A 26528-nucleotide genomic window follows, 5' to 3' on the forward strand; every position below is an offset into this window, starting at 1 on the left:
TGAGAGGAAACTTTATCTTAGTCACTTTATCCAAAATGTCTATTCTTCCCTTATAAGTACAGTACCTTTACATGATTGATGATAGAAACATGACCTTTCAATTACCTTTTTTAGACCATCAAGATGTGATTTTAAGTCACATTACAGCATTTTGTGTGATTTTCAACTGATTCAAATAAAAAATACAGACCTTTTTTTCTAGAGCTGTGTATACAAGCTTTAATGATATGTGATACAAAGAAAAAAACATCACCATTACTAACTTAGATTTAGGTGTTGTCTAGAGACCATTCCTGCACCAACAACACCTAATGCCTTTCAGCTGGGAGTAATAGCAGGTTCCAGTCAAATGTGTTTTGGTTATGGTTATTAAGTTAAATATCATTTACCTTGGTTATGAGTAAATATAATTACCCAGCTCAAGGACATTATCCTGCCTCTCAGTTTCTATGAAACTTCATAGTTGGTTGCTAATCTGACAATAATTCTCTCTTGTTTTTTGTGCAATTGCAGCTTTTCAATGAACTGTTTACTGCATGAAAGAAAACATGAAAACGGCGACAATCCAAGAGATGTTGACACAAATTGCATTGCGACGGTAACATTTCTATTCACCGTACCGAAAACACATTTCACACTATGTATGCACCATTCCCCATTCATAGAGCCGGAAACTGGTTTTAATGTTGTGGCTGACCAGTGTTTGTAATTTATAGAACGAAGTTAAATAAAACACAAAGTGGTTTTTTTGTGTTTTTTGTTCAAGCCACCAGAAAAATATTGTGAAATGTGTCCTGATCTGAATCTCATGGCATAAACACAAGTTAGCTTATATTTTCTCTCCTTAAATACCCAAATTGAATGCCTATGCATTATGGAGAATACTAGCTATTAAGAATATATTAAGCTTGTATCAACATATGAATAACACACTTTTCATCGACAGTATAACTGCCACCCTCTGTGTAAATCTGTGAGATTATATTGCAGTGTGTGGGCCTATTTCTTTATGTACAGTACACACATATAATATGAACAGTTTGTTTGTTTTGCAGAACACTAAAATAGAACAAAATCCCATAATTGTGAGACCCTCAGTACCAAAAGCACAGCTGACACTGTGTGGAGCGTGATCTCATGTTTCCAAAGTTATCTGTTCAGCTAACTGCAGTCTCACTGAGGACCCTCCGGGCTGTGAGCATTCGTATCATTGAGAATTTGTACAAGGCTTGTCTTGATGATTGTGCACATTTGGGGGCATTTTCCTGGAAAAAGTAAGGAAAACACATTAGTCATGTGTTATGGAGCTGGGCTCTCCTCCAAGTAGTTTTCTCTACTCAATCTAAAAATGAACAGTCCAAGGCCACGGCAATTTTGTGGTGAAGAGGTACTGCTTCTCACAGCTCAAATGCATATGTTGTACTGATGTGTTTTTAGAATTGCAAGCGTTTCAGACCCAACTGTCTCGGAGCAGTTATTATTTTGTGAGATCTTCATCCGTCTCTTTCTCTGACAGGAGTCAAGGCAACAGTCCCATCTCACCTCAGATGGAGCAGTTCAACCCTGGGCGAGAAAATCAAACCTGGACTATTTGTCTCTGGATTTCAACTCTGCATCTCCTTCTCCAGTGCAGAAGGTATGTTGCGATCCGATGAATAACAGAAATGGACTTTGTTTTGCACCACTGTGCATCTGGAGCCTCTAATGGACTTCTTGATTTTTCTTAATCTACACCAACTGAATATTTTGGATTGAAACAGATGAAATCACATATTAATGATCTTTAACATTGCAAAAGTAATTTTCAGCTCAGTCAGTATCATTACAATCACTCCTTACTATTAGCTCCACTGACCCTTATTGTTACTATTCAAATCACCATAGTGCTCACTCCAACGTTAAAAAAAATATTCTAACAACTTGTAAAAAATGTAATACATGTGATGATGATGATGATCATCATCATGTCGAAGCAGCTGCAACAATGCTACTACTATGGCACTGAGAATTTAGTATTGTGCTCAACATGACTTTCAATGATTCGCAATTTGTGAATCAAGATGTCTTCTTATCTCTCCCTCTCTATGCCGAGCAGAAGCCTTTTCTGTCTGATGAGTACAGAGTGGATTACGTTCAGGTGGATGAGAAGAAGACCCAGGCACTGCAAAGCACCAAAATGGAGTGGACAGATGTCCGGCAGTCAAAGACATGAATGGAAAATCACTAATGGAAAAAAGACATTTATGAAGAGGACCAAAAACAACTTAAAAGCACTTTGAAAAAACAGCAACAACATAAACATGTACAAGGTTTTATTGCGCAGACAAAACAGAAATTTGCACTGAAAAATCTGAGTTGATTCTCACTAGGTTTTTACTGTACATTCTGCCCCGAGCCGTTTGAAAGAGAGAGTCACGACAATGGAAGTAAAAAATGCTTGCACGTCACCTGAGTCATGTAGACTTTAGAGAATCCATTAGTCATAGCGACAGAACTGCGATTTTTGGTACTTAGTCAATAAATGAATCCATTTACTGTATAGCAGACCGACATGCCTATGTAGTTACTCTATGCAGTTAGTCAATACGTTTTTTTAAACAAAATTGTTTTTACAAATTTATTTGGATATAATCCACCAACATGCTTTAATGCTCATGTTGATTTGATTCAGATCTCCTGATAATATACAATCTTATTATATTAAACGTCTTACCCTTCATGAGTTCAACACAAATGGTCCATTGATCCATTTTGCTGCTACTCTAATGCGCTGCTGGTCCCTTCCGGGAACTATTGAAAGGCTCTATGATCCACCATTGCTGTAAAAAAAAAAAGGGAGTTGTCGCTACTCTCTCTCTATCAACGGCTCTGATTCTGCCTAGTCAAGCACTGTAATTTCTACTGTAGCATAGAGTTTCACCAAAATCTGAAAAGGACATAACATTGCTTCATTGTAAAATACAAATGTTTTTTTTTTTGTAAATTTGTGTATAATAGCTGTGACTGTAAAGGAGAAAATATTTTAATGATAAAGATTTTTTTTTTTTACATTTCTCTCCCTCTACATATCAAAAAACTAAAATGATTCATCATGAGTATTCTCCTTCTCCCGTAAACCCTCCCAGATCTGGTAGTTTGATTACAAAATTACTTTTTCGCAAATTCACACAGCATTCTTCAAGCATTTGCAACCATATCTGTTTGCAAATGTCTATTTCACTTAAATAGTCACGATGCAGGGATTTGAGAACATCAAACCATTATCTATTATTACTAGATTTGTAGATAATATGCTGAATATAAAATTGCACATTTTAAGGTATTGTACTTTAGCAATAAGAGACTATTTAGGAATGGATAGGCCCCTGTGCATATTGGTGAACGATCTCTTCAGTCACTACTTTATTTCGAAAAAACAAAATCATGTGGGATTGTACGAAGATAGGGATTATGTTGTTTTTCTTCCCCTGGATTAAATATGCTATTGCTAATATTGTGTTTTTAAAATGTATTCCCCAAAATTGCATTGGAGAATAATTAATTTGATTAGGTTTTAGCTAAAGTGTTAAACTTTTAAAATGTAAGTTATGAAAAAAAAAATGAAACCAAATGGAAAGGCGAGGCTACAATAACAAAACATAATACATCAATACAACAACTTAACAACAGCATTTACATAATCTTAGTTAGATTTGCTTTGAGATATTATAACATTTATACTCTAATGAAGGATGAACATTTTGTTACATTTGTGTGTAATTGAAAAAAAAAAAATCCCACTGCAATCATTACAGACTAAACGTCACACACGTGTTGCGTCACTAGTACGCGCCGCTGGGACAGTGTCGGAAGTGTGGAAGGGAGGAAGTCATCACCCAGCAGTTAAACGCTGGGCTTTAACATGCTCCTTTGAACACCTCGATTGAAAATCGACATGCGTGGCTGAAGTGGACACACGAGTCCAGTCCCCGTGGAGCCGGTGTCCGACACACTCACATCTCCCCGGGCCACGGACTGCGGGACACACGCAGGTGAGTGGGGCTAACGCTGCTAGCCAGCATCGCAGCTAAGCTAACAAATGAAACCGTGTGTGGGTCGGAGCGGCTCCGGGGCCCGATGGAGCCCCAGCCGGCTGCAGAGACCCCGAGTTAAAGCCGCTAACTGTGCACCGAGAGGTCACCTCGTCGTTGGGCGGAGAAAGGCAACAGCGGCGCAGCGTTGCGTGGTTTCGACTGTCGTTGGTAACTTTTGTTTACTCGGTGACTCGGTTAGCTAACCGGGCATCGTCCGCTCGTGCTAATGCGGCATTCAGCTCGGCTGTGGGCGAACACGTACAGCTCACACTAGTTCTGCTAAAGTTCGCGAAGTGGAGTTAATGTGAAGTTGGATTCTCTCTTCGACACAGACGTCGTTTCAGAGCAGTGCGGCTGTAGCATAGTTATGTCTTCCCATCACTGCATCGTGTTGTCCTTCACCTGCCTGCACGTTGACCTATACCTCACTATAATAAGAATACATTTCATTCATAGAGCACTTTTCATGGCTAAAAGCCATCAAAGTGCTATGAGGTTGTGCTTATTGGTTTAATTCTGTCAACAACAAAAAAACAGTATACAGTATATGCACATTAAATACTTGCTAAACTTTGTATAAAACCAAAACAGTTAATTGTGTGGGGTTTTGTAAATGCACCAACAAAAAAACATTAAAGTTGTAATCAATGCATGAAGTTGCTGTAAGCTTATTCTCATGATGAAAATGAGTGTGAGGTAATTCCACTGGTCTTCAGTTTTCAATTTAAGGTCATTTAATTCATATGGCTTCTTGACAAAAGATTGGCTCTGATCCTAATAGTTAGTAACAAAACAAGAACGTGAGAAATACAAAAAAATATTCCACAGCAGACCCTCGGACCAGGAAAATACACCAGGACGTGTGTATATGCAGCAGGTTCCAACGAGACAAAACATTCAAATTCACAGTGGAATGAAAGCTGAGATAAGGAAGTGAATCAGACAACTAGAAAACCACAGAGGCGTAAAAACATGAATGCACTCGGCAAAGTGGGGGTCTGTGTCTCACTTCAGTTGGATCAATACATAACTCCCAAATTGGAACGAGCCACACAGACATCGAGTTGACCCGGAGGGAAGACTAGCACAGAGTCTGGCTCATTTATTTATTGTGAAACTGGACAATGTGCATTAATCACCATTCAAATTCATCCCCCTTTGCTGGATGTGTACTAATAAAATATTAGTTAAAATGAATGCTTATACACATTGACTCTGTTTTTGTGTTTTGTGTTTCTATGTCAGAATATACCAGTGGATGTCAAAAGGCCACGATGATACAGATGGAACAGTGTAATTTTTTGCACTCAAGTAATACCATCACTCTACTGGAAATTAGGTGGAGATTCTGAACAGTGTTTACATCATACCAATGTAGCCAATTTTAATAGATCATAGATTTTTCTCAATACACAGGTGCCCATATCGGATGGAGGACAAACTCCCTGCCATCATCCTACCGGCTGATTTTGATAATTCAGCTGCTATGCCTTCTGCTGGACTGCTCCTTTAAATGTGGTTAGCCATGGCTTCTCGCAAGGCAGACGAGCTACCCGGTGACACCAAGGACTTGGCTGCAATCTCCCGATCGCTGTCACGATGTAGCCCCGATGACATCACTGAGGAGCCTCAGTCGGATGCGGTGAATGCCACGGTGAAATCTCAGAAATCTGGAAGATTTAGGAGGACTGCCTTGACGTTTTTTGGTGTGCGAAAAGGTATCTGTATTCTACCAAGTTTTTTTGGCGGGCGGAGTAAAAATCAGAACAAGTGGTCTTCAAAGAAAGGACTCACCAAAAGCAAAACACACGATGGGCTAAGTAAGGTTAGTCATGATGACGGTGTGAGAGGAAGGTACACCTCAGCTGGAGATTCTATATGCCACTGCCAAGGGGACTGTTCCGGAGAGCTCCACACTTTGTGTCACAATGAATGTAGTCACCCCACCGCTGAGCAGAAATCATTGACTCTTGGCCGGCAGAGGAAGGGTTTTAGGAGTCTTTTTCACAGTTTTAAGCATCACAGAAACCATAGAAATTCTGGGACGGATAAAACTGAAATGATTCCAATGTCCTCTCCCCACTGCAAGAAAGAGGTGCCTGTTGTCCAGGACAACACCAACATGTTTGTCACATCGTGCCTGGGATCCGAACCTGATGTGCCTGATTTCACAGATGATATGTGTGATGTTTCCATTGGTCCTGATTGTAGTGATGCTGATGCGGTGACATTGGAGAAGAGTGTGGAGCAAGAAAGCCCAAAGTCTGAGTTTGATGATCAGGTGTGTGATGTTCAAATAGAGGAAATTAATTTGATGGCTGTGGTTTCCAGTGATTACCAGGAGACTTCTCCAGGACACAGCGAGCCTTGCCTCAAAGTTCAGATGACGTCTGAGCCTGTATTGAAGTCTGAAACACCTGCAGGTTCGTCCGATCGGCTTAACCTGATGTTTGGTGACGTCGCATCATTGAAGAGCTTTGACTCACTCACTGGCTGCGGGGACATAATAGCAGATCAAGAAGATGACAGCATCACAGAGAGCACAGTTTCTGGTGAAAGGAGCAGGAATGGTGGAAAGAGGGCCTCCTGCTATCTTACTTATCAGGGGGGCGGTGAAGAAATGGCCTCACCTGAAGATTTGGGTGAGGAGTGTCTTCACGATTTCTGGGGAAACAATGCTGTAGAAAAAATCTGCTACACTTGCAACGAGGACCACACAGATATGACTGCCGAGCTGACAAGTTCCCACAATATGGACTGTAACAGTAACAGTTTACAACAAGCCAGTGGCATGGACACTTCTTCGATTGCTGATGTGTTGACTCCTCAAAGTGAGCATCAGGAATCAGTTCCAAATAGTGATGAGGGCTACTATGATTCAACTACCCCGGGGCCGGAGGAAGGTCAGGAAAAATCTGACAGACTACGGACAGACAGACTACCCAGGGACAGTTACAGCGGAGATGCCCTCTACGAACTTTTTGCACCCGATGAGAGTCTCATCAGTCCACACTATGAAAACAAATCAAAGCTTCCCGGTTCAAAACAGTGCAAGTATTTAAGTGAGCCAGCCGATGTGTCAGATTCTGCCTTTGTTCCAGACATGGATCGATTACAAATAAGTGCTGAACTGTATGAAGTTCACAATTTTCTCGGGAGCAGTAAATCCTCCGAGTTGGCACAAAGCGTGGATGGTCGGAGGGAAATGGGCTTGAATAAAGATTGTAATTTGAATTCAAAACCACAAGCCTCAGGCAACAGGAATAATATAGAACCAAATGTATTTGATGATAAGGGAAATATGCTTGCTTCTGCTGAAGAAAGGCAAAAATCCATTAACGCTGACTGTGAAAAAAGGCATAGCAGCATATCATTTGGGAGCACATCTGACCCAGATTTTGAAACATTTTGTGAACCCAAAGAGCAACATCTGGAGGAAAACAAGCCCGTGGCGTTACCATACAAAAATATCACGTGTCAGTCTCCAGATTGTAACAACGATTTGGATGATGGGCAAACTGTGTGTTTCTCACAAGCACTTGTGGACTACACAAAACACTCTCAGATGCTGAGTAACTTGCACAACAGCGTAGACGGTTTGGAGACAAACTCTGCCTTCACTACAAATATGGACGCCTTACCCACCATAGTCACATTTGACGTAGTCGATATGCATAATGAGGGCGAATATGATGAGCAGATTCACATGGAGCTGGAGGAGGACATTTCGTCACCCTATCAGGAATTTGAAGAAAGCTACCTGCAAAAAGATGCATTTGCCGAGTTTGACTATCAAATGTTAGACATGTACGAACAGAACCTGATCAGTAGCACATGGGCAATTGCTAGTCTCCCACGGCACCTAGGTCTTACGAGGGTCAGCCAGTCCATGTCTAATCCGCTGTCTCTCGACAGGAGAAGCCGATCTCTAGACACAGGGAGCCTTGAGATGAAGATGCCTGATGCATATAGAGAGGAAATAGCTGCAATTGTTTCTTCTCCTCAGACTGAAGAGGACTCTGACAGAGACTCCTCGCCACATTACAAAAAGAATGTACATGCGTCTGCATCAGATGTTAAAGACTGTAGCAGCATTATGGCCTTATCATGGCAAACGAGGTCAGGAATGGCTTTGAGCCATCCTCTGACACATGGGGAAATCAGTGAAAAAGTACAGGGTGTTAGTCAAACGCACGGAAATCATAAACTATTTTCTACTTCATCCGGTAGTGATTTCCCTGACTGTAAACTGCAACGTCTCGGCTCCAGTGTGTCAGACGGAGGGTCCTGTGATTCACTGTCACACAATAGCAAGCTTTACAATAGACAGTGTCATGTTCCTTTGCATTCAGACTCTTGTTTACCTCATAGCACCTTTGTTTATCCTGGAATGGTGGAGGAGGAATCTGAGGATGTTGATGATGACGTTTTTTGTAAAGCTGCCACCAATTTTCAGCCCTACAACCAGTGTGGTAAAAGCAGACCAGTGGCTCATAGGGAAGGATTATCTCATACCGGGAGCCCTATTAATGCTGGTGTGTCTAAAGAGGAAATGGCTGTCCGTGGTGAAACCAGAACACCCAGGGACTTGGCGTGCGGCAAACTCCCTGAGACCACCTTTAATTGAAAGGTTTTTTTAATCATACTGTTGACATTACGACCGCGTGTCTATGTGCCAATGAGTGCTTTTATGTTACATCCAAAGGAGTGACTGTTGCTTAATTTTTACTCGCACAACTGATTCCTAGTTGTACACTGTGATTGTCGGGAAAGGAAATGAAATTTGAAGTTATTCAGAGAGACATGGGTGTCTTTGCCATCATGCCGCTGCAACTACAACCCTGTCCTGGGAGGTCGAAAGGGATTTTCTGCATTTGCACAGCAACAGTTACTTGTTTCACACAGGCCACGCATGTCAGTCCTCAGAAGATATTGTTTCAATTTATTTGCATTTGGAAAAGCTCAGATCCATCTCAAACTGTTACTACTAACTGTTACTATTACTACAATGTTTTTTTTACTCATATGTAGCGTCAGCATCCAGATCTCAATAGTTATGCCACACTTCGATTAATGGGTATTCATTAGCGCGGTTTCCATAGCCCAGCCAGTTGCCTCTAAACACATGTATAGTATGCGTATGCTGTAAGTGCCGGCATACGTTTGTGTTTTCCGCTTTTTCACAGCCTCTCTTTGCGCCGGTGAGGCTCGCGTCGGCTCGTCATGGTGCTCGGAATTTAGTGTTTCTAGCTGTTTTCTTGATTCACTTCTTTTCTGAGCAGATTGTAGATTAGGTGACAAAAATGAAGAGGAGAATCACAGCGAGGAATCGCGCAATAGGCCTTTTTCACTGCAGACATTTTGATCCGTCAGAGGAGGAAAGGTTCAGGTGGTCCTGGTTACATCAACGTGGCTCTTACAGACTCCCAGTAATTCATTTCATTATTCACTCCTGTGCTTTTCCTGCAGTCACATGTCTAAATGTCTGACATAAAGAAGACCTAGAGACTACGTGTCGCATTCAGCCTTTGGCCCAAATCTCGAACTATCTCAACAGGAAATATACAGGTGGACTGTATATGTCATTTACAGTCTTCAGATATTTTTTGCGGGCAATGCTGCTTTATCTGTGAAGCACATTTCAGTGTATATAAAAGTGCTTCACATAAGACATTGAGGAAATGGCTTGGAAAGAAAAAAAGTAAAACCCAACAGGATCTAATGGTCTCAAAGTGATTGTGTCTTTCTTAGGCCGGACAAGCCAATTTGGCCTCAACGTTATTTTCACTGTTTTCTTTGTTGCTATTTTCCAACAGAGTGACCACCTGTGAAGTGCAGAACTCTTACTGAAAGGTTGCACTCCGTTCATTGTGTTACTGTAAGCTAATGGAATTACAAATCAATCCAATTGAAATGATATGCTTTGAATATAAATTGGTACTTTTTACCATGTATCATTTTCTTGTTGAACTTAATGTTTGATTGGTCAGAGGTTGATCTGTCAAGATGATGTAGTTTTTTATGGCGTAATATTGAACATGTCAAAACAATGTATTTATATTCTCAGCTATTTGTACACTGTAACGTTGTATTTAGACTGGTTATTACAGATTGGCAATATTCTTCTTGGTTGAGTTTTCGTTTTTCAATTTTGTTTTTCTTTTTTATTGTCTGAACGTTACATCCGTGTTACACTACAGGATTCTTGTTGAAAGTCAGTTTACAGTTTTGTCAGAGTAGAACACTGCCTTACACTAAAATAAACATGACAAGATGTCATTTCTTGCTGCTTTTTTTATTTTCTCTCTCTTTTATCCCGTTCGGTGTCAGGGGGGGAGTCGAGGTTAGTCCCAGCTTCAATGGGGCCAAAGGTGATGAAAACACGACAGCGATAGTCTGACGTGGACCTCTGGGGAAACACCGTTACACTGACACTTGCAGTGGAGGCAGTTCAAGTTTGACCTGAAAACCTGCAAGGAACAAGTACATGAAATCGCCCTGATGCATTCAGAGGTGAGTGCTCTGGGTTGACACATCTCCTGAATCACCATGACAACACAATTAAAAATGTGTATGCATGTACACCAGAAAAAAAAATTGAAATGGAACTAAACTTTGGCACTAGGAGCAAGTCAGGTGAAGTTGTGGGCTCAAATAAATCGTAATTTTCATCTCGATTTTAGTTCATAAAGTTGTTTCTCTATTTACTCCCATTGGGACTCGTTTAGTCTGTTTTAGGTTTTTTCTTTTTTTCAAAAATCTGTTCCTGGTTGAATGTCCTCTTGTCCTCTTACTGTCATGAGACTCAAAGAAAACCAGCGCCATTAAAGGATGGCTCGTCTGAACGTGTAGGTGGGAGCAGTGGAATGAAGTTTGTAACGGTGCGCTGACCCCGGTGTCTTTCTCGCAGCCTCGGGTTACTTGTTTCCCGTCGCGCTATCTGGCAACCCCGACCGAACTGCGACAGCGCCAATGGCAGCGGAAACAAGTGTCGAGGCGAGGAGGATGACAGCAGCACGGCGAGGTGAGCATCGTCTGGGAAGGGGACGACGACGACGACGACGGCGATTTACGTGCAGGTCGGGAAGAGATTCGCGTGGCGCCGCGGATGGTTTCACCTCGGCCTGAAACATTAAATCGTCAACTTTATCCCGAGTTCCAGGAGCATTCCGGCAAATAGAAAATAGAAGGAAAAAAAAATGTTAGCTCGCGCTCAACAGCTAAAGCTAACCGACGTTAGCGACTAGACGTTTGACGCTAGCCCGCGCAGGAGCCGCTGGCTCGGCTGCGGCCACTGGACGTTAGCTCACCCAGCTAGGCTAACGTTAGCCGAACGGAGAGCAGGGGGTCGCCCGTCGAGCTGGACGGGTGTAGCGGCAGCCTGCGGCGAACCGTCGCCAGTCCGCTGTCCGCCCGTTTTGGCCAACACGACGAAGGCCGGTGAGTGCACGCAGCCCGACATGTTGACCCCCCCAGCTGGCCGAGTAACGGTAAATTAGCCTGTTAGCGTGTGCTAAGTCGTAACTCGGGGCCCGAGGGCATCACACCGGCGAACTCTGATCAAATTGGACCGCAGAGGCGACGTCGTGTGCGCCAGTGAGACTGCCCTGTTATCCGATTGTTGACGATTGTAAGTACGAGATGTCTTTAACCATCCCCCCTTTTCATCGCTCTTCATCAACTCTTGTTGCTGATGATACTTTCATTTTGTATTGACGTGTCAACTGCTCAGTTGGCAGATGTGATCACATATGCAGGGTTAATGTATCGGTCCTGTAGGTTTCCTTTGTCATCACTGTCATTGAAGCGATCGGAATTGTCTGCACCTTCATGTGGTTTGCTGTCAGGAAAAGCAAAACTGGCTGGATATGAGAGTGAGTTCTCACTCTTTGACCACTTATACCAACCTGCCATAATATCCTCACTTCTCACTTTGAAAGTTCCCGACTTGTTTAAACACGCAATTAATTGAATACGTTTGTAAGTGTTCAAACTTTAATTATAAATCTCAAAATATGTGCAAATAAAAACGTAATACTGGCCAAGTAGACCTTAATTCAATGTTTTGAACCTCATTAAGAGATGTGCATAGTAAGACTTCAGTTCTCTAATATGACATGTGAATGTTTAATTTCTCCACTTGACTTTGACCGTGGATTTTGAAGCATCCATAGCATGTAATAGGCGACAGCAGACCACTTAGATATGAACTAAAAATCACACATTAAACGTATTCCTCAGGGGGTTTGTGTTGAGCAACATAGGCCATATGATTGGCTTGGTACCACCTGTCTTTCTTGTTGACACACTGGAAAATGTAATCTGCCGGTGTCACACAGAGGATTTTGGTGTTTGTCTTCGTCTTTTCACTTCTAGGACAAACAAACAACAAAAAAATCCTGAATCCAGAAACATAGTGTAATTATTATCAGCCAGCATTCAGTCTGTCTAATGTAGCAGGAGAGAAGTCACCACTCCACTGAGCGTGAAGTAAGATGGAAGCATATTGCCATCATATCAATGTACTTAACAAAATAAGATCCTATAGCATTTCTGGGTCTTATGTCCTGGATGTCCACTGTCCTTGCCTCGGTAACCAGAATAAATCATTTATTTAATTAAATGGTCCAAATAACATTTGTATCTCTTTATGGTTGGATGTTTAGCTCTGGTGTTGCTGGAGCCACTGTTGAATGGCGTCTCAGTTTTGAAAATGTTAAAGTCATCACTCTTCCTAAAAAGGTTTGGCCAAGCATGCTGGAAGTGTCTGTCCACAATCAGTCCTTCACCTTAATAATAATGACGGCTTCCTTCTGTGTAAAGTGTTAGTGGTGCTGATATCACAACAACAATGACATGTTCTTCTCTCTGGATCATTTTCAATATATCAAGAGGATATTTTAGATATTTTACTACCCAAGCTATTAAGGCATGATAACTGACCATAGTTCATTATATCCCTGCTCCGTACTGGACGTAATGTAGGGTCTGCAATGTAAAAGATGTCTTCAGGGACCTACTTCACTTGTTGCTATGAAACCGAACTACATGAGTCTGTGCATACGTGCAGAGATCGTCTAGAGGCCTCGCTGAGTCTAAGCCTATGAATCTGGAGGTGGAAGGGAAAGGACGGGCAGAGCTCTGCTTCCTTTGACCATGTATTGATGTGGTCAGGAAATGTCTTAGATGTCAGCTGGCTGTGCGAGCTGTTGTCCTGTATCAGTCGTTAATCCTAGAAGGGCTGCAATATTGTCTATAATATTGTTTTTTTTCAATGGTCAGCACTGATTGACATCTAAGTAATATAATTTTTATTGCAAAATCTGCTGCCTCAAGAGATTGAGTTTAGAGTTGTAATTTAGCAGTAAGTGTCCTGCGTTTACTGGCTGCCTGAAGAGAGATGATGAGCTGTGTTTGTGTTAGTCGTGACTGGTAAAAAGGAGTTAGCTGATGACAAGGCTGTGTTGCTAAGCAACGCACATCATGGGCTGCGCCTCTTGAAGCTCGATGCTGGCTGTATTCTGCTCTGCAAAACTGGGGGAAAGTAGTGATGCTGTTCGTGAGTGCACTTGCTATGAACATTATTTCGTTTATATACATTTGAAAGAAAATAATGCACACTTGAAGTTATTGACAGTGTTATACGGTTTATACTGCCCCCACCACTCTGTTCATGAGACCGTCTGTCAGACGGCTTTAACGGCTACACAAGGATACACTGCTCCCAGCCCACACCTTGTGTGTGTGGCTTGCTTGGATGTTTCTCGTGAGCCAGTACGGCTTTTGGGCTCGTAGAGGTGACTGTTGTTCTGCAGTACATTAACACATTTTGTGCAGGAAGGTTTTCATTTTATAAACAGCAATACACCTGACAGACAGGGATTTCCACTGGAGACTGTTGTATCTGTATTTCTCCATTCAGCAACTGTTTAGGAGATCAGTTACACTGCCTTTATTTAGTGTGAGTAAATACAATAAAGAGTATTTAATATCAAGAAATACAAGAAACCTTAAAAGATGATAGATTTCTCAAGTCAATGAACAATTGGCTTGAGAAAAGTGTCATTCAGGTAATAATATCTTGAGCTGCACTTTGAACTGCTCCTCCAGGCAGACCTTTTCAATGTAAGAATCACACTATTCCAAAAAAGTCTTTTGAAAATAAATGAACGGGAACAGAGCCAAATAATATCTTTCCAAATTATTTTTGACTTTAAGTAAAAGTTCAATGCAGATCACTAATTTATACTTCCCAATGTGTTTTTACTCTCTTTCAGGATTACATAGTTCGATTTAGCCTGCTCAAATAGAGGAGAGTGTGTTGCCTTTGCCCTACACAAACAGCCTGAGTATGATTCCGTGGTTGCGGTGGAGGTGAGGAAGCATGGGGTGGAAATCTGAGGTGTCGGGACAAACGTGATGACAGCATGGTCCATGGTGGAGAAGCTCAAAATGGAAAAACGCCCATGCAGGGAGGAGAACATTGACTCAAGCGAGGCTCAGCATGCCACTGACGAGTCTGAAGATGGCAGCAGCTCGGAAAGTGAGTCGGAAGAACGGCAACGTCAGAGGGTTCAAGGGAACAACAGCAGCTGTAAAAAGCGGGAGCCTTTGGCCGTTGCAAAACCCCACCGACAGCTGTGTCGCTCACCATGTCTCGACCGGCCCAGTTTTTCCCAGAGTAGCACTGTACAAGATTTGCGCGAGGATGAGACCAGCGCGCGACCAGGGATCAAGGCAGCCAGTGAGCGAGAGTATCAGACTAAGATGGAGTTTGCTCTGAAGCTGGGCTATTCAGGAGAGCAGGTGGAGACTGTGCTCAACAAGTTGGGGGCTGCTGCTTTAATTAACGATGTTCTCGCTGAGTTAGTGAGGCTCGGAAACAAAGTCGAGCCTGAAATTCAACCTTGCAGCAGCACAGCCACATTGATATCACGACCCCCCTGTGTTAAAGAGATTAGAGATAGTCCCGAAGTGTCAGTGGAAGAGGAATCTGTGGATCCCTACGACAACCTCAGGCCCATCGTCATTGACGGCTCAAATGTTGCAATGAGGTAAGAAACTATTGGTCTGATGATACATTGTGCATTTATGCCTGAAACATTTTCCACTAATTAATGTCCATGTCATGGGGTTTAAGTAGACCTTGTACCATATTGTTTTGATTTCTAGCCATGGAAACAAAGAGGTATTCTCTTGTCGTGGTATCCAACTTGCTGTGGAGTGGTTTCGGGAGAAAGCACACAAAGACATCACTGTGTTTGTCCCAGCCTGGAGGAAGGAGCAGTCGAGGCCAGACGCCCTCATCACAGGTAGTCACTTTTTTTTAGGTCCTTAGTTGTTTGGTAAGTTGTAATTGATATTTGTATAAATATCTATGCGTACAAGAGAATCAAGGCTTTTTTTGCATGCGACTGAAATAAGATCTTAAGATATGGTCCTTGTTGGCAAAGAGTGGGCGCTGGAAAACTCAACCCAACATGTATTAACTGATAAAACACCACAAAAAGCCCTATAACATATCATTGCCATCTATACATTGGGATTTACAGTAGGTCTTAATTGACTCATGATGAGCTGTTAACAAAATGTTGACCAACTCTAAAGCTTATTTGAAACTTCTATTTCAGACCAAGAAATACTACGCAAACTGGAAAAAGAGAAGATCCTGGTTTTCACCCCGTCACGGAGAGTTCAAGGCAGAAGGGTGGTGTGCTATGATGATCGCTTCATAGTGAAGCTGGCTTATGATTCTGATGGAATTATTGTGTCAAATGACAACTACAGAGACTTGCAAAATGAGAAGCCAGAGTGGAAGAAGTTCATAGAAGAGCGTCTCCTCATGTACTCATTTGTCAACGACAAGTAAGAAACCATGATGCTTTATATAGTATAACCAAAATACTATTTATTTCTGTCATAATCTATTCAATACAAGGTGTACCAGCGTAGGTGGAAGCAGGGTGTTATTTTCAATTAGTTATTAGTCCCATTTTGTGGCATGGACCAGGATGCTGGAATGATAAATTTGACATTTAATTAATTACATATTTTGTATAGGTTCATGCCTCCTGATGATCCACTGGGAAGACACGGTCCAAGCCTAGAGAATTTCCTCCGCAAGCGTCCTGTTGTTCCAGAGCACAAAAAACAGCCCTGCCCCTATGGTAAGTTCCCCAAATGTCCTTTAAACCAACGTCTGAATCATGTTGCATTTATTTCAATATAATTCAAGAGTTTCATTTTCTTGACTTCATCTCCTCTTTCTTAAATCAAGGGAAAAAGTGCACATATGGACATAAGTGCAAGTACTATCATCCAGAGCGCGTCAACCAGCCCCAGCGGTCAGTCGCTGATGAACTACGGGCCTTTGCCAAATTGTCTGCAGTGAAGACAATGAGTGAGGGGGCTTTAGTCAAATGCGGTATTGGTCCAGCAACTGCAAAGGGGGAAAGCATCTCTGAGGTCAAACGCGTGGCCCCTAAACGTCAATCTGACCCCAGTATCCGCTCAGTGGCCTGTGAACCTCCAGAGGCGCTGTCCGTTGCTAGGAAGTCTGAGGCGAATTCTGTGCCTTCCCTCGTGTCTGCTCTCAGTGTGCCCACCATGCAGCCCGCCAAGAGCCACGCAGCTGGGGCCTTGAACACACGATCAGCCAGCAGCCCAGTGCCAGGTTCTCTGCAATTCGCACACAGTTCTCTGGAGCACATGTCGAGTGTACAGTACCCACCAATTTTAGTTACTAATAGTCATGGCGCCTCTATTACGTACAATGACCAGTTCCCTAAGTATGACTCTGTTAGTGACCATGGATATTATTCACTGCACAGTGATTTTTCAAACATGAGCATGAGCAGCATGCATAATGTTGACAGTTTCTGTAGCATGGAGCACGAGCACGGTGTGTATCAGAGAAATCCAAGCCACTGCCCCGAGTCCTGCCTCAGCCACTCAAACAGCGACTCGTTCTCCTCTTACGGGGACCTGTACCCGAGCTCCGTGGACAGTAGCCTAGAGGAGAGCATGAAGGGGCAGCAGCAGTCTCCTGCACAGGGTCGAATGCAAACTTTCTCCCATGGGTTTCGCCATGAAGCGCTGACAAGGGTACAGAGTTACGGACCAGAGGAACCTAAGCAGGGCCCCCGTAAGCAGCCTGGATCTCATCTAGCACCACATATCCAGCACGTCGCAGTGGGAGCCAGGTCCAGCTGCCCTGGAGACTATCCCCTCACTCAGAATGTCCTACCACCTTTGTCGGCACAGCCCACACGGTCTCTTGGTATGACTCGTATGGACAGTATATCAGACTCAAGGCTGTATGATAGTAACCCAATGAGGCAGCGGCGCCCTCCGCTGTGTCGTGAGCAGCACGCAAGCTGGGACCCTCTGCCTTGTGGTAATGAGTCCTATGGATATCATTCATATCCACTGAGCAACAGCCTGATGCCGTGTTGCGAGCGGGTGATGGTCCGCAGCATGCCCGACAAAATGGAGCAAATCTGGAACTCTCCATGGGAGACCCCATCAGCAGTTGAACACCAAGATCGGTATGTGATTCCAGACCACCAGTATCAAACATATCGGAACCTGTGTAACATCTTTCCTGCTTACGTAGTTCACTCAGTAATGGAGAAGAACCCTCATTTGACCGATCCACAACAACTCGCTGCTGTTATTGTTACGAAACTGAGGTCATGCCACTGAGCACTGAACCATTTGAAACATTCAAAAGCGACGGGATGAGGAAAATAGGGATTTTATTTGCAAAGATAGGCACTTGTTCGAGGTTGCTGCATGCTCAGGAGTAAAAAAAAAATTTAAACTGGGAACTCTAAGATGAGTTCCCAGTTCCCAGTTTCCCATAGAGGTAGTTTGTCTATTGAGTTTAAGTTGAATTGTAAGATTTTTCTTCTCATACGAAACGCACATTTCTACACGAAGTGTGATGAAGTTGATACAAGGTCCTACCTTTATTAAAAATGTGATTCATAACATACTCACACAACCCGAGCAGGTGATACAAAGCAGCTTTCCACCACAGCCAACGTCAACTTCAACTTAGTTCATTATCGTTGTGATTCTAGAAAATACATAGAACAGTCTGCTGGCATTTGAAAGGACTGTTAAATGTTCCTCAGATTGATTGATCTTTGACTGATTACATTGTACATAAAATGACGTGTGAAGCCCCAAAAATGTTCAATATTTGATAAGAAAATAATTACATGAATAAATTGTCATAATGTAGCTAGCTAGTGTAATACTAAACTTTGTCCTGTAGTGAGTTAGTGTGAATTAAATAAAACGCTTTGCAACATGGCAGCAGAGTCGAGATAGGAAGTAATAACTCAGCAACATGTCCCCTATTTGCCTTATTAAAACTGATATAAAAGTACGTCAACATTTGTACACATGTACTTTTTTTTAAACGATCTTGCTCAGGCCCTGTGAATGTGTTATGAAAGGAATCTAATGTGTTTCTGGTGCAGTGGAACTATAAATAACCTAGCTAGCTTAGGTCTGCCTCTGCTGTAAATAATTCTATTATTTTTGTGCGTTTATTTTGAAGAGGGAGGGAGTTAGAAGGAGGTTGGCACACAACCTCACAGCATGAACTATGACATTTAATGGCCTTATATCTGAATGACCTCACGCTTTAGTCATTGTCTGATTAGTTTCAATGAAAGTCTTTGAAGCCTCCGATACTTTCAAATGTAAAGCACTATCTCAGTGTATAAAGAGATATATTTTCTCAGCCTCACTTAACAAAGCTACTATTTTAGTAGATTTTGACAGTGCATAAAACGAGCCAAAAAAGAGATTTTTGACTTGTACACGTGCACATATTTATGTACATATAATCACACAAAAGCCATTATTTCAAAGTCATTTATAAGCTGCTAAATAATGCCAAAAAAAGGAAAAAGATAGAGTTTATATAGTGTTAGTGTTCTACATAACTTTACATTTTGGTTCACAGGATTGATTGGATTATAGTATAAACTAACAACTGTGTTTGGATCATTTCCCTAGGGTGTGTAGTTACCTTTCTGATTTTATTGGATGACACATCCAGGATTTTTCTATTTATATATTTGTCCTGATTCTTTTCAATGTGAAAATATTCAAAGTATCTTTGTTTCAAACAGTAGCTCTAAGCGACTCCTTCAAGTTGTCAGTGGAGCAGTTTGTTTTCAGAAACAGGTCAACTTTGGTTCAAAGACTTCTTTCACGTGCACTAAGGTAGTCTGACAATTTCCAGCTTTTGTCAGTGACCGGATTCCTGACGCGTTAGGGAAAAATGAGAAACCTGGTTTCCTTTTATCAGTTAAAGACATTTAAAGAAACTTTATAGATTTTTCTTTTAACTTCTGCATAACAGAGACCCAGGTCAAGTGAAGGGATCATTACTCTGGTGTTAATGAATGGTAATTGTAACCGTTACTTGTGTCCATGCATCATGGCATCAAGAATAATTTAAAGTCCAGTTTACGTTGAACAACCTTCAACAGGCACTAAACACTAAAGCCCTGCCTCTTAATTTACCATTACTCCGATTAAAAAAAAAATGTCAAAGTGACTATCACTAAATTTATCTTAACATATTAGATAAGCATAAAATATTGCAAACTTGGCTCACAGTGTTGAGGAGGATGGGGACATATCTGCAAACCTGTTTCTTATGTGCATGTCAACATAGTGAAACTCCAGAAATGAATTTCACGGGGCTGTGATGAGAATTTGATCGGCGCGAATTGTATGGATTTTCTATTAGAGAAGGAAACCCTTGTTTACATCACAGTTTAGGAATTTCAATAAAACAATAGATATTTACCTGATTTTACATTTGTCTGATAAAATTATAAAAAATCTGTAAAATTTTGGCCTTGGAGTGTGTTAAATATCGGATTGATTTTGTGATATTTTGTGGGGGGCGGGGGGGTTCCTCAAATGCAGACCTACAATATGCATCATACATGCAACCTATCTCCAAGGCAAGGATCATGGAAGGGTCTGGATGTGCCTTGCAGCACATTGCTCTCAGGATGCTTTCAGATTTCTAATTTTCAGTCTCCTCATGCTGAAAAAACAGTGGTTATAGGCAAGAGTCTACTCTGGTCTTGTGGTGATATATTTTGTGAAAACCCTACATGTAACATGTAGTACTTAAAGTCAACAGTTTGTTATGTGCAGTTGTACTCGGAGATGGCATTGCAAAACTTTGTACCTGTTGTGTATATCCTTGTTATGCGCCTTGAGAACTTGAATACTGGGCTAGTAGGGTGGCTTTACGTGATGCAGCTTTAGTCAGATGACAAAATATAATAAAAGATCCCATGCAGCCAAAGATGAACACTGGTGTTAAAAAAACTGATTAAAGATGATTTGATTAGCTCACATTTTATAGTATGTCAATTGACTGGCAGATCTTGATTGGACCTTTAAATTTCAACCATGAACAGGGGCTTTAGGATCAGGTCAAACTTATCCCTTATTCGCAATCAATCCTAACCAAGGGGGCACATTACCATCATTTCTGCTAAACACGTTCATACTCCCAGGAGGATTCGTTCCACCCTCAGGTAGAAGTAGAGCATGAAACATTCAGCCCTACAACTATGGGGAAGTCGTAACATGTAAAGACCACCGGAATGGCAAGATAATGCTTGGGAGTGCATTTAAAGGGAAATGCCACTTAATTTCAGGATTCAGATCTGATACCCCTAGGCCTACTGTCGGACTGCATGACTGAGCGCTACAAATTTACAGTATAGTATTGCATGGGGTTCCCTTGTGTAAAAGACTCCACTGTGAGTCAGATAAAAATGACAAGGGGACAGTTTATTGTTTTTTTGCTGTTTAATTATCATAAGAAATGTTTAAAAAACACAGTAGTGATGCTGAGTTCAAACACTTAAGTCCAGAATGGTTTTTCCTCCTATTTGTACTAAATGGAGCAGCAATCAGGTGATGTGTTGCCGGCATCATGGACCTGTAGATTTATCTTTGTGTCACAGAAAGAAAAAAAAATAGTTTTGAGAATTTTTAAACTGAGTGGTATTACTCTTTAACAGGGCTAATTGTGTGAGCCTGACTTTTGTCTCATCGGTGCTGCTTCAAAAATATATATTTCTTTATAAAGTTTAGGTACAATCGTGGTTATATGAGCAGACATGAAGAAGAAATAATTGAATGTGTTATACCCAAATGAATTTTGGGCTTTGCTGACTTTGTTTTTTCATGAAAAAAGACGAGGCCACTTGGGGCCAGCTGTCTGTTCATGAGAAGGTGAAACAAACTGCCTAATGTTTCTTCATGTGAAACAATCAGATTGCAAGGCTGCTGTCAAGGTTGTTTCTGGCATTTGGCTAAAGTTTGCGTGCCGTCCTTTCTCCTTGAGATAGATGAATTGTCGATGATTATAAAAAAATTAATTAAAAAAATGGTTCTCAAAAAGAATAACATAAGCCGTCACTGATTGAAACTAAAGCAAATTAAGTATTTGGTTTTCTAGTTCTAGCGAGAGCCTTCTTCAACCTGAACACTGGAGCAGTCCGTTGTCCTGATGAACTCCAAGTTCATTTACTGAGGTGTGATAAGGAATGAGTTACTATAATATAGGTCACAAGACAAACCTGCCAAAAAGGACTGGAGAGTGTTTATTGTTGCTTTTCTTTTTTATCATCTCAGATTATTGTACCTCCTGAAACACTCTGTTTTCACCAGGCCATTGACTGCCTCCAAGTTCGAAGTAAAAACCCTCTATCACAACTAAAGTCTCTCAGTATGATAATCAAGTATGTTACTGCTTTACACTACAGGCCAGAATGGTGGCTCACAGTCCCCACCCTCCCTTTGTAAGTGCCGCAAACAACTAAGCCACAAATGTCTAGAATTGACTTTTGCTTGTTGATACAAATTGTATCTATACCTTGAATGTAAAAAAAATATATATATATGAGATGTATAATATGAAAATAGTTTTATTTAAATAAAGGGGAAAACAATCAATGCCATAATGTTTGTGACACTGTGTGTCACTGGGAGTAGCCCATTGGTATGTACTTATTCTTACCGGGTACAGTAGTTAACTTACAGGGACATTTGCCTGCGACCTAAACGTGCACAGATACCCTGTGTGCAGCAGTGAGCGCCGTGTCCTCTCTGTACATAGTCACACACACTTGTGTGTATATATAGAAAGCGATGTGTAAATGTAACAGTTACTTCAGTTGTTCAGATTCTTAAATAATTTTGTGTCGTAAACTTGTGCACCTGCTTAATGCTATTTTGATCAGAATTTCGATATTTTTGAATATATTTTGCCTAATGAAACATGCCAAAGTTTTTCTTGGGTGGCATTGTCAAATGTAATTTCGTACGTTTCAACACATGGGTTGTCATGCAACGAATCTATATTTTGAAGGGCAAAGGATTTATTTTCCATGTACTGTAAAGTGAGTAAATTAACACCAAATGCAAATCTGACACTAGTTTGACATAATTAAAGAAACGGTTGGAAGAAACATACAAATTTCGTCATTGGCTGATCGCTGGGTGACAGACGATGGCAGCGGGCACTGACGCTGAATGGTAAATTCACTGTTAGTTTTAACTCAGATTTGTATTTGATGTTTAATGTTCTTTCAAGATGCAGATCCTTTTCAAGCTGGAATTTATTGAAGTGTTTGGATTAAGTTGATTTAATGACTAACCCTGTATGTTGACTAGGCAGAGCTGTGTTGAAATGTGATTTCTTTGGTGATTGAATTATTCACCAATTGTAATTTAATAACTTGTCTGAGGCCAGTTTCCATTAGGCTAGCGCTATTTCCAAATTTCGAGACTAATCTAATACTCACTTAAGACCAGAATCAGATCAAGACCAAAGTCATTATTTTTGATGCGCAAAAATTACGTATCTGTTACTATAATTGGATCAAACACCAACAACAGTTGAGGTCAATTATGAACCATTCGATGTTTAACAGTTGGTGGTACAATATCACTTCAAAATGGAATTGTTGGTGTACAAAACGCTACGTCAAGAGGCACACACACTTCAACACTGACTGTACATATATACAGTGTAATACTCAGGTTAAAACGCACACATTTTAAATCACATACTTGGGTGTTTTCTAATATTGAGAAATGGCGCCGTCACCTTTCTGAAGTAGTGTAGGTCTCCTGTCCGAGTGGACTGTTGTGTCTGCCCTGTGAAAAGGGAAGTATAAAGCAAGTTTTTTTTGTGTTGTGATGATCTGCAGTATTGTAATTCACACTTACTGTAAAGAATTGCTTTTATAGACCAAAATATATAAAAATAGACTATTTGGGTCTGTGGGCTCAAACAAAATGTAAGTCTTAATGACAAAATGTGTTTCTCTCCATAAATAAAGAAAAAACTGTTCAAACACTGTTTTATTTTTCATTTTTCATTTAACGGGACAAGACACCAGACCAGACATGATTACAGCAACATAATTGATGAATGTTTTGTGTGGAAGAGAGGAAAATTAAGACGGTGTGTTGAGAAATGAATCTTACCTACCACTCTTTAGGAGTGTGTAGCCGTTCTCGGCAATCAAACCTATTTATGAGGGTTACACATCTTGAGTAATTTTCCCTAAAACAGAGAAGTTAGATGAATCCAGCTGACATCATACCTTCTCCATTATAGTTAAAAATCGATGGCTGACGTGGTTGTCCGTTGTGAAGTTGTTTGTTTCAGGAAAGTCGACAGGAGCAGTGCAGCCAAAGACGGTCATATGGTGAGTGTTTCTCTCTTTGGCATTGTTATTTTTGTGAATTTTTAAGCTTGATATTTTCATACTAAAAATTGTTTTGAATCCATCTTGACAGCTGTAAGACTTTGATAGTTCCTCAAGTTGTGTCTTGGAGGCCGATTATCTTCAGCCACTCTGTGTACGGCAGCTACAGCTCCATCTGCTAGTCAAAGGGTGTAATAGCTCAGAGCATGTGTCATTAAACTCATGGCTTTGCATGAGATGAACATAGTCTACTAAAACGGCCCAGTTCAACTATGTGTAACAAATTGAAACGTCCATCCTTTTTTTAATATAAATAAAACATTTTCAGACATTTAGAACTTTTAGCAGCACCTTAAATGTTTATTAAAGTCTTCGGAGTTCAAACGGCCTTCAAAACTAGGCAACACTCAGTATTCAAGTCAGATTCCAAAAAACCCAGATGAAAGCCGACCGCCCTGAGATAACATTGAATTCCAGATGACCTCTTATTCGGAGAGACTTAAGTTTAATCAAGAAGCTTCACAAATAATATTAAATGTGAAAAATATATGAAATGTTCTTTTAAAGGCCACAGAGACATCATGTAACCTTCCCAAAAAAGATTTTGTGATACGTGGATAAATACGTTTTGGTTTAAGTTAATTTTGCTGTGGTTAGATTGTGGAAGGTCGACCTGCCCTGGGAGAAGAGATGAGTCATTACATACAGGCACTGACATCCCTGTGCTGTGTTCTCTCAGGGAGCATTAAAACACCAGTCAGCCTGCAGGGACTCTTTTGATTGGAAGTTGTCATTTGAGTACAAAAAATGAAACAGTTGCTCTTGTTGGAGGCCATACCATAACTAAACTGACATCAAGAAATTGCTGACCAGAGTAACTGAAGAGGCATGAACTAAAAAACCTCTGTGACACGGACCTTGTGCAGCAGGTGCAGAATCATTTGCTGAGGGTGGAGCCTAGGAGAAGCTGAAATGAAATAGGGACTAGGAAATCATCAGCTCAGGGCCGTTGAGCCAAATGCCTGCACCCTCGCTTTGATGGCCTGAGAAAATTTTGCTGAGAGCTGAACTGCTGTGAAAAGAAAGGCAGGCAGCTGTTGAGAGTGTTCACCACAAACTCTCGACGTGGGTGTGAGCAAGTACAAAGTTTCATGCAGAGCAGCCACTTCTATTTTGATAATCCTCCTAATAAAAAGAACCAACCATCAAGAAATATGACATTTATTGAGTTAAATAGTTTATTGTTCATTTTATGTGACCATGTCTCTATCAAGGAAATAAAAGAATACTAGCATTATCATGGAAAGGGTGGTGAGTTAATATTTTCTAGGCGATAAAAAAACAAACAGAAATGATGAAAATTACTTTTTTGAAGAACCTCTGACATAGATTGACAACACCCCCACTTACATCTCCATTTTAATGGACTTTTATCATTAGTTTGTGTTGGCTGCTGGCGAACTGGAGCTGCAGCAGATGAATCGATTAGTAATCGATTACTAAATTAATAGCGACTCTTTTTAATCGATTAATCGGTTCAAGTAGATTTAATGGAAGTCAAAATTCTCTGATTTCAGCTTCTTAAATGTGAATATTTTCAGTTTCTTTGCTCCTCTGAAACAGTAAACTAAATATCTCTGGTGTGTGAACAAAAAAAACCCCCATCATCTTGGGGGTTTGGGAAACACGATCGACATTTTTTCACCATATTATGACATTTTATTGACCAAAACAACAAAGTCGATTAACCGAGATATAATAATCGACAGATAAATGGATAATGAAAATAATCTTTAGTAGCAGCCCTGGCACAAACCCTTAAAAAGTCACACATATCTGCATCCTTCTTTGTATATATATATATATACACTCACTGGTGGCCACTTTATTCGGTACACCTTGCTAGTAAAAGGTTGGACCCCCTTTTGCCTTAAGAACTGCCTTAATTCTTCGTGGCATACTTTCAACAAGGTGTTGGAAACATTCCTCAGAGATTTTGGTCCATATGGACATGATAGCATCACGCAGTTGCTGCAGAGTTGTCGGCTGCCCATCTATGATGCGAATCTCCCGTTCCACCACATCCAAAAGGTGCTCTATTGGATTGAGATCTGGTGACTGTGGAGGCCATTGGAGTACAGTGAACTCATTGTCATGTTCAAGAAACCAGTTTGAGATGATATGAGTTTGTGACATGGTGCATTATCCTGCTGGAAGTAGCCGTCAGAAGATGGGTACACTATGGTCATAAAGGGGTGGACATGGTCAGCAACAATACTCAGGTAGGCTGTGGCATTTCAGCGATGCTCAATTTGTACTAAGGGGCCCAAAGTGTGCCAAGAAAATATCCCCCACACCATTACACCACCACCACCAGCCTGAACCGTTGATACAAGGCAGGATGGATCCATGTTTCATGTTGTTAACGCCAAATTCTGACCCTGCCATCCGAATGTCGCAGCTGAAATCGAGACTCGTCAGACCAGGCAACGTTTTTCCAATCGTCTATTGTCCAATTTTGGTGAGCCTGTGCGAACTGTAGTCTCAGTTTCCTGTTCTTAGCTGACAGGAGTGTCACCCGGTGTGGTCTTCTGCTGCTGTAGCCCATCTTCTTCCAGGTTCGACGTGTTGCCGTTCAGAGATGGTATTCTGCATTCCTTGGTTGTAACGAGTGGTTATT

General features: G+C 41.2%; 3 protein-coding genes across 9 annotated transcripts in view; all 3 read left to right on the top strand.

The window, feature by feature from the left end:
• The window catches only part of gab3 (GRB2 associated binding protein 3), a 34775-nt gene extending 31727 nt beyond the window's left edge, over positions 1-3048 (top strand). For all 3 annotated transcript variants that reach the window (XM_035625364.2, XM_035625362.2, XM_035625363.2), the window contains 3 exons: positions 514-598; positions 1517-1636; positions 2096-3048. In XM_035625364.2, coding sequence (XP_035481257.2) covers positions 514-598; positions 1517-1636; positions 2096-2212 — 322 coding nt within the window. In that variant the 3' untranslated portion in view covers positions 2213-3048. The remainder of the gene's footprint in view (positions 1-513; positions 599-1516; positions 1637-2095) is intronic.
• A 140-nt stretch (positions 3049-3188) lies between these two features.
• Positions 3189-10352, top strand: amer1 (APC membrane recruitment protein 1). 3 transcript variants are annotated; one of them, XM_035625355.2, is made up of 3 exons: positions 3189-4031; positions 5319-5384; positions 5490-10352. In XM_035625355.2, exon 3 carries the CDS (start codon positions 5587-5589, stop codon positions 8698-8700), a length of 3114 nt encoding a protein of 1037 aa, XP_035481248.2. In that variant the 5' UTR covers positions 3189-4031; positions 5319-5384; positions 5490-5586; the 3' UTR covers positions 8701-10352. The 3 variants fall into 3 exon arrangements, with proteins under 3 accessions (XP_035481248.2, XP_035481249.2, XP_035481247.2); XM_035625356.2 differs by having other exon boundaries at positions 5319-5366; XM_035625354.2 differs by lacking the exon at positions 5319-5384.
• A 319-nt stretch (positions 10353-10671) lies between these two features.
• zc3h12b (zinc finger CCCH-type containing 12B) lies at positions 10672-23491 on the top strand. Of its 3 annotated transcripts, none has more exons than XM_035625357.2 (6): positions 10672-11513; positions 14351-15127; positions 15246-15385; positions 15704-15938; positions 16134-16240; positions 16351-23491. In XM_035625357.2, exons 2-6 carry the CDS (start codon positions 14493-14495, stop codon positions 17775-17777), a joined length of 2544 nt encoding a protein of 847 aa, XP_035481250.2. In that variant the 5' UTR covers positions 10672-11513; positions 14351-14492; the 3' UTR covers positions 17778-23491. The 3 variants fall into 3 exon arrangements, with proteins under 3 accessions (XP_035481250.2, XP_047183742.1, XP_047183743.1); XM_047327786.1 differs by having other exon boundaries at positions 10673-11097; XM_047327787.1 differs by lacking the exon at positions 10672-11513 and adding an exon at positions 11529-11703.
• The last annotated feature ends 3037 nt before the right edge of the window (positions 23492-26528 follow it).

Source organism: Scophthalmus maximus, chromosome 2 (assembly GCF_022379125.1).
Source record: "Scophthalmus maximus strain ysfricsl-2021 chromosome 2, ASM2237912v1, whole genome shotgun sequence".
NCBI lineage: Eukaryota > Metazoa > Chordata > Actinopteri > Pleuronectiformes > Scophthalmidae > Scophthalmus > Scophthalmus maximus.

Bases quoted from the DNA above. Each gene is read 5' to 3' on its own strand.
- zc3h12b (XM_035625357.2), top strand. From the start codon at position 14,493: ATGACAGCATGGTCCATGGTGGAGAAGCTCAAAATGGAAAAACGCCCA. The intron at 15,128-15,245 runs GTAAGAAACTAT...TTTGATTTCTAG, and splicing joins GGCTCAAATGTTGCAATGAG to CCATGGAAACAAAGAGGTAT. The intron at 15,939-16,133 runs GTAAGAAACCAT...TATTTTGTATAG, and splicing joins TACTCATTTGTCAACGACAA to GTTCATGCCTCCTGATGATC.
- amer1 (XM_035625355.2), top strand. From the start codon at position 5,587: ATGTGGTTAGCCATGGCTTCTCGCAAGGCAGACGAGCTACCCGGTGAC.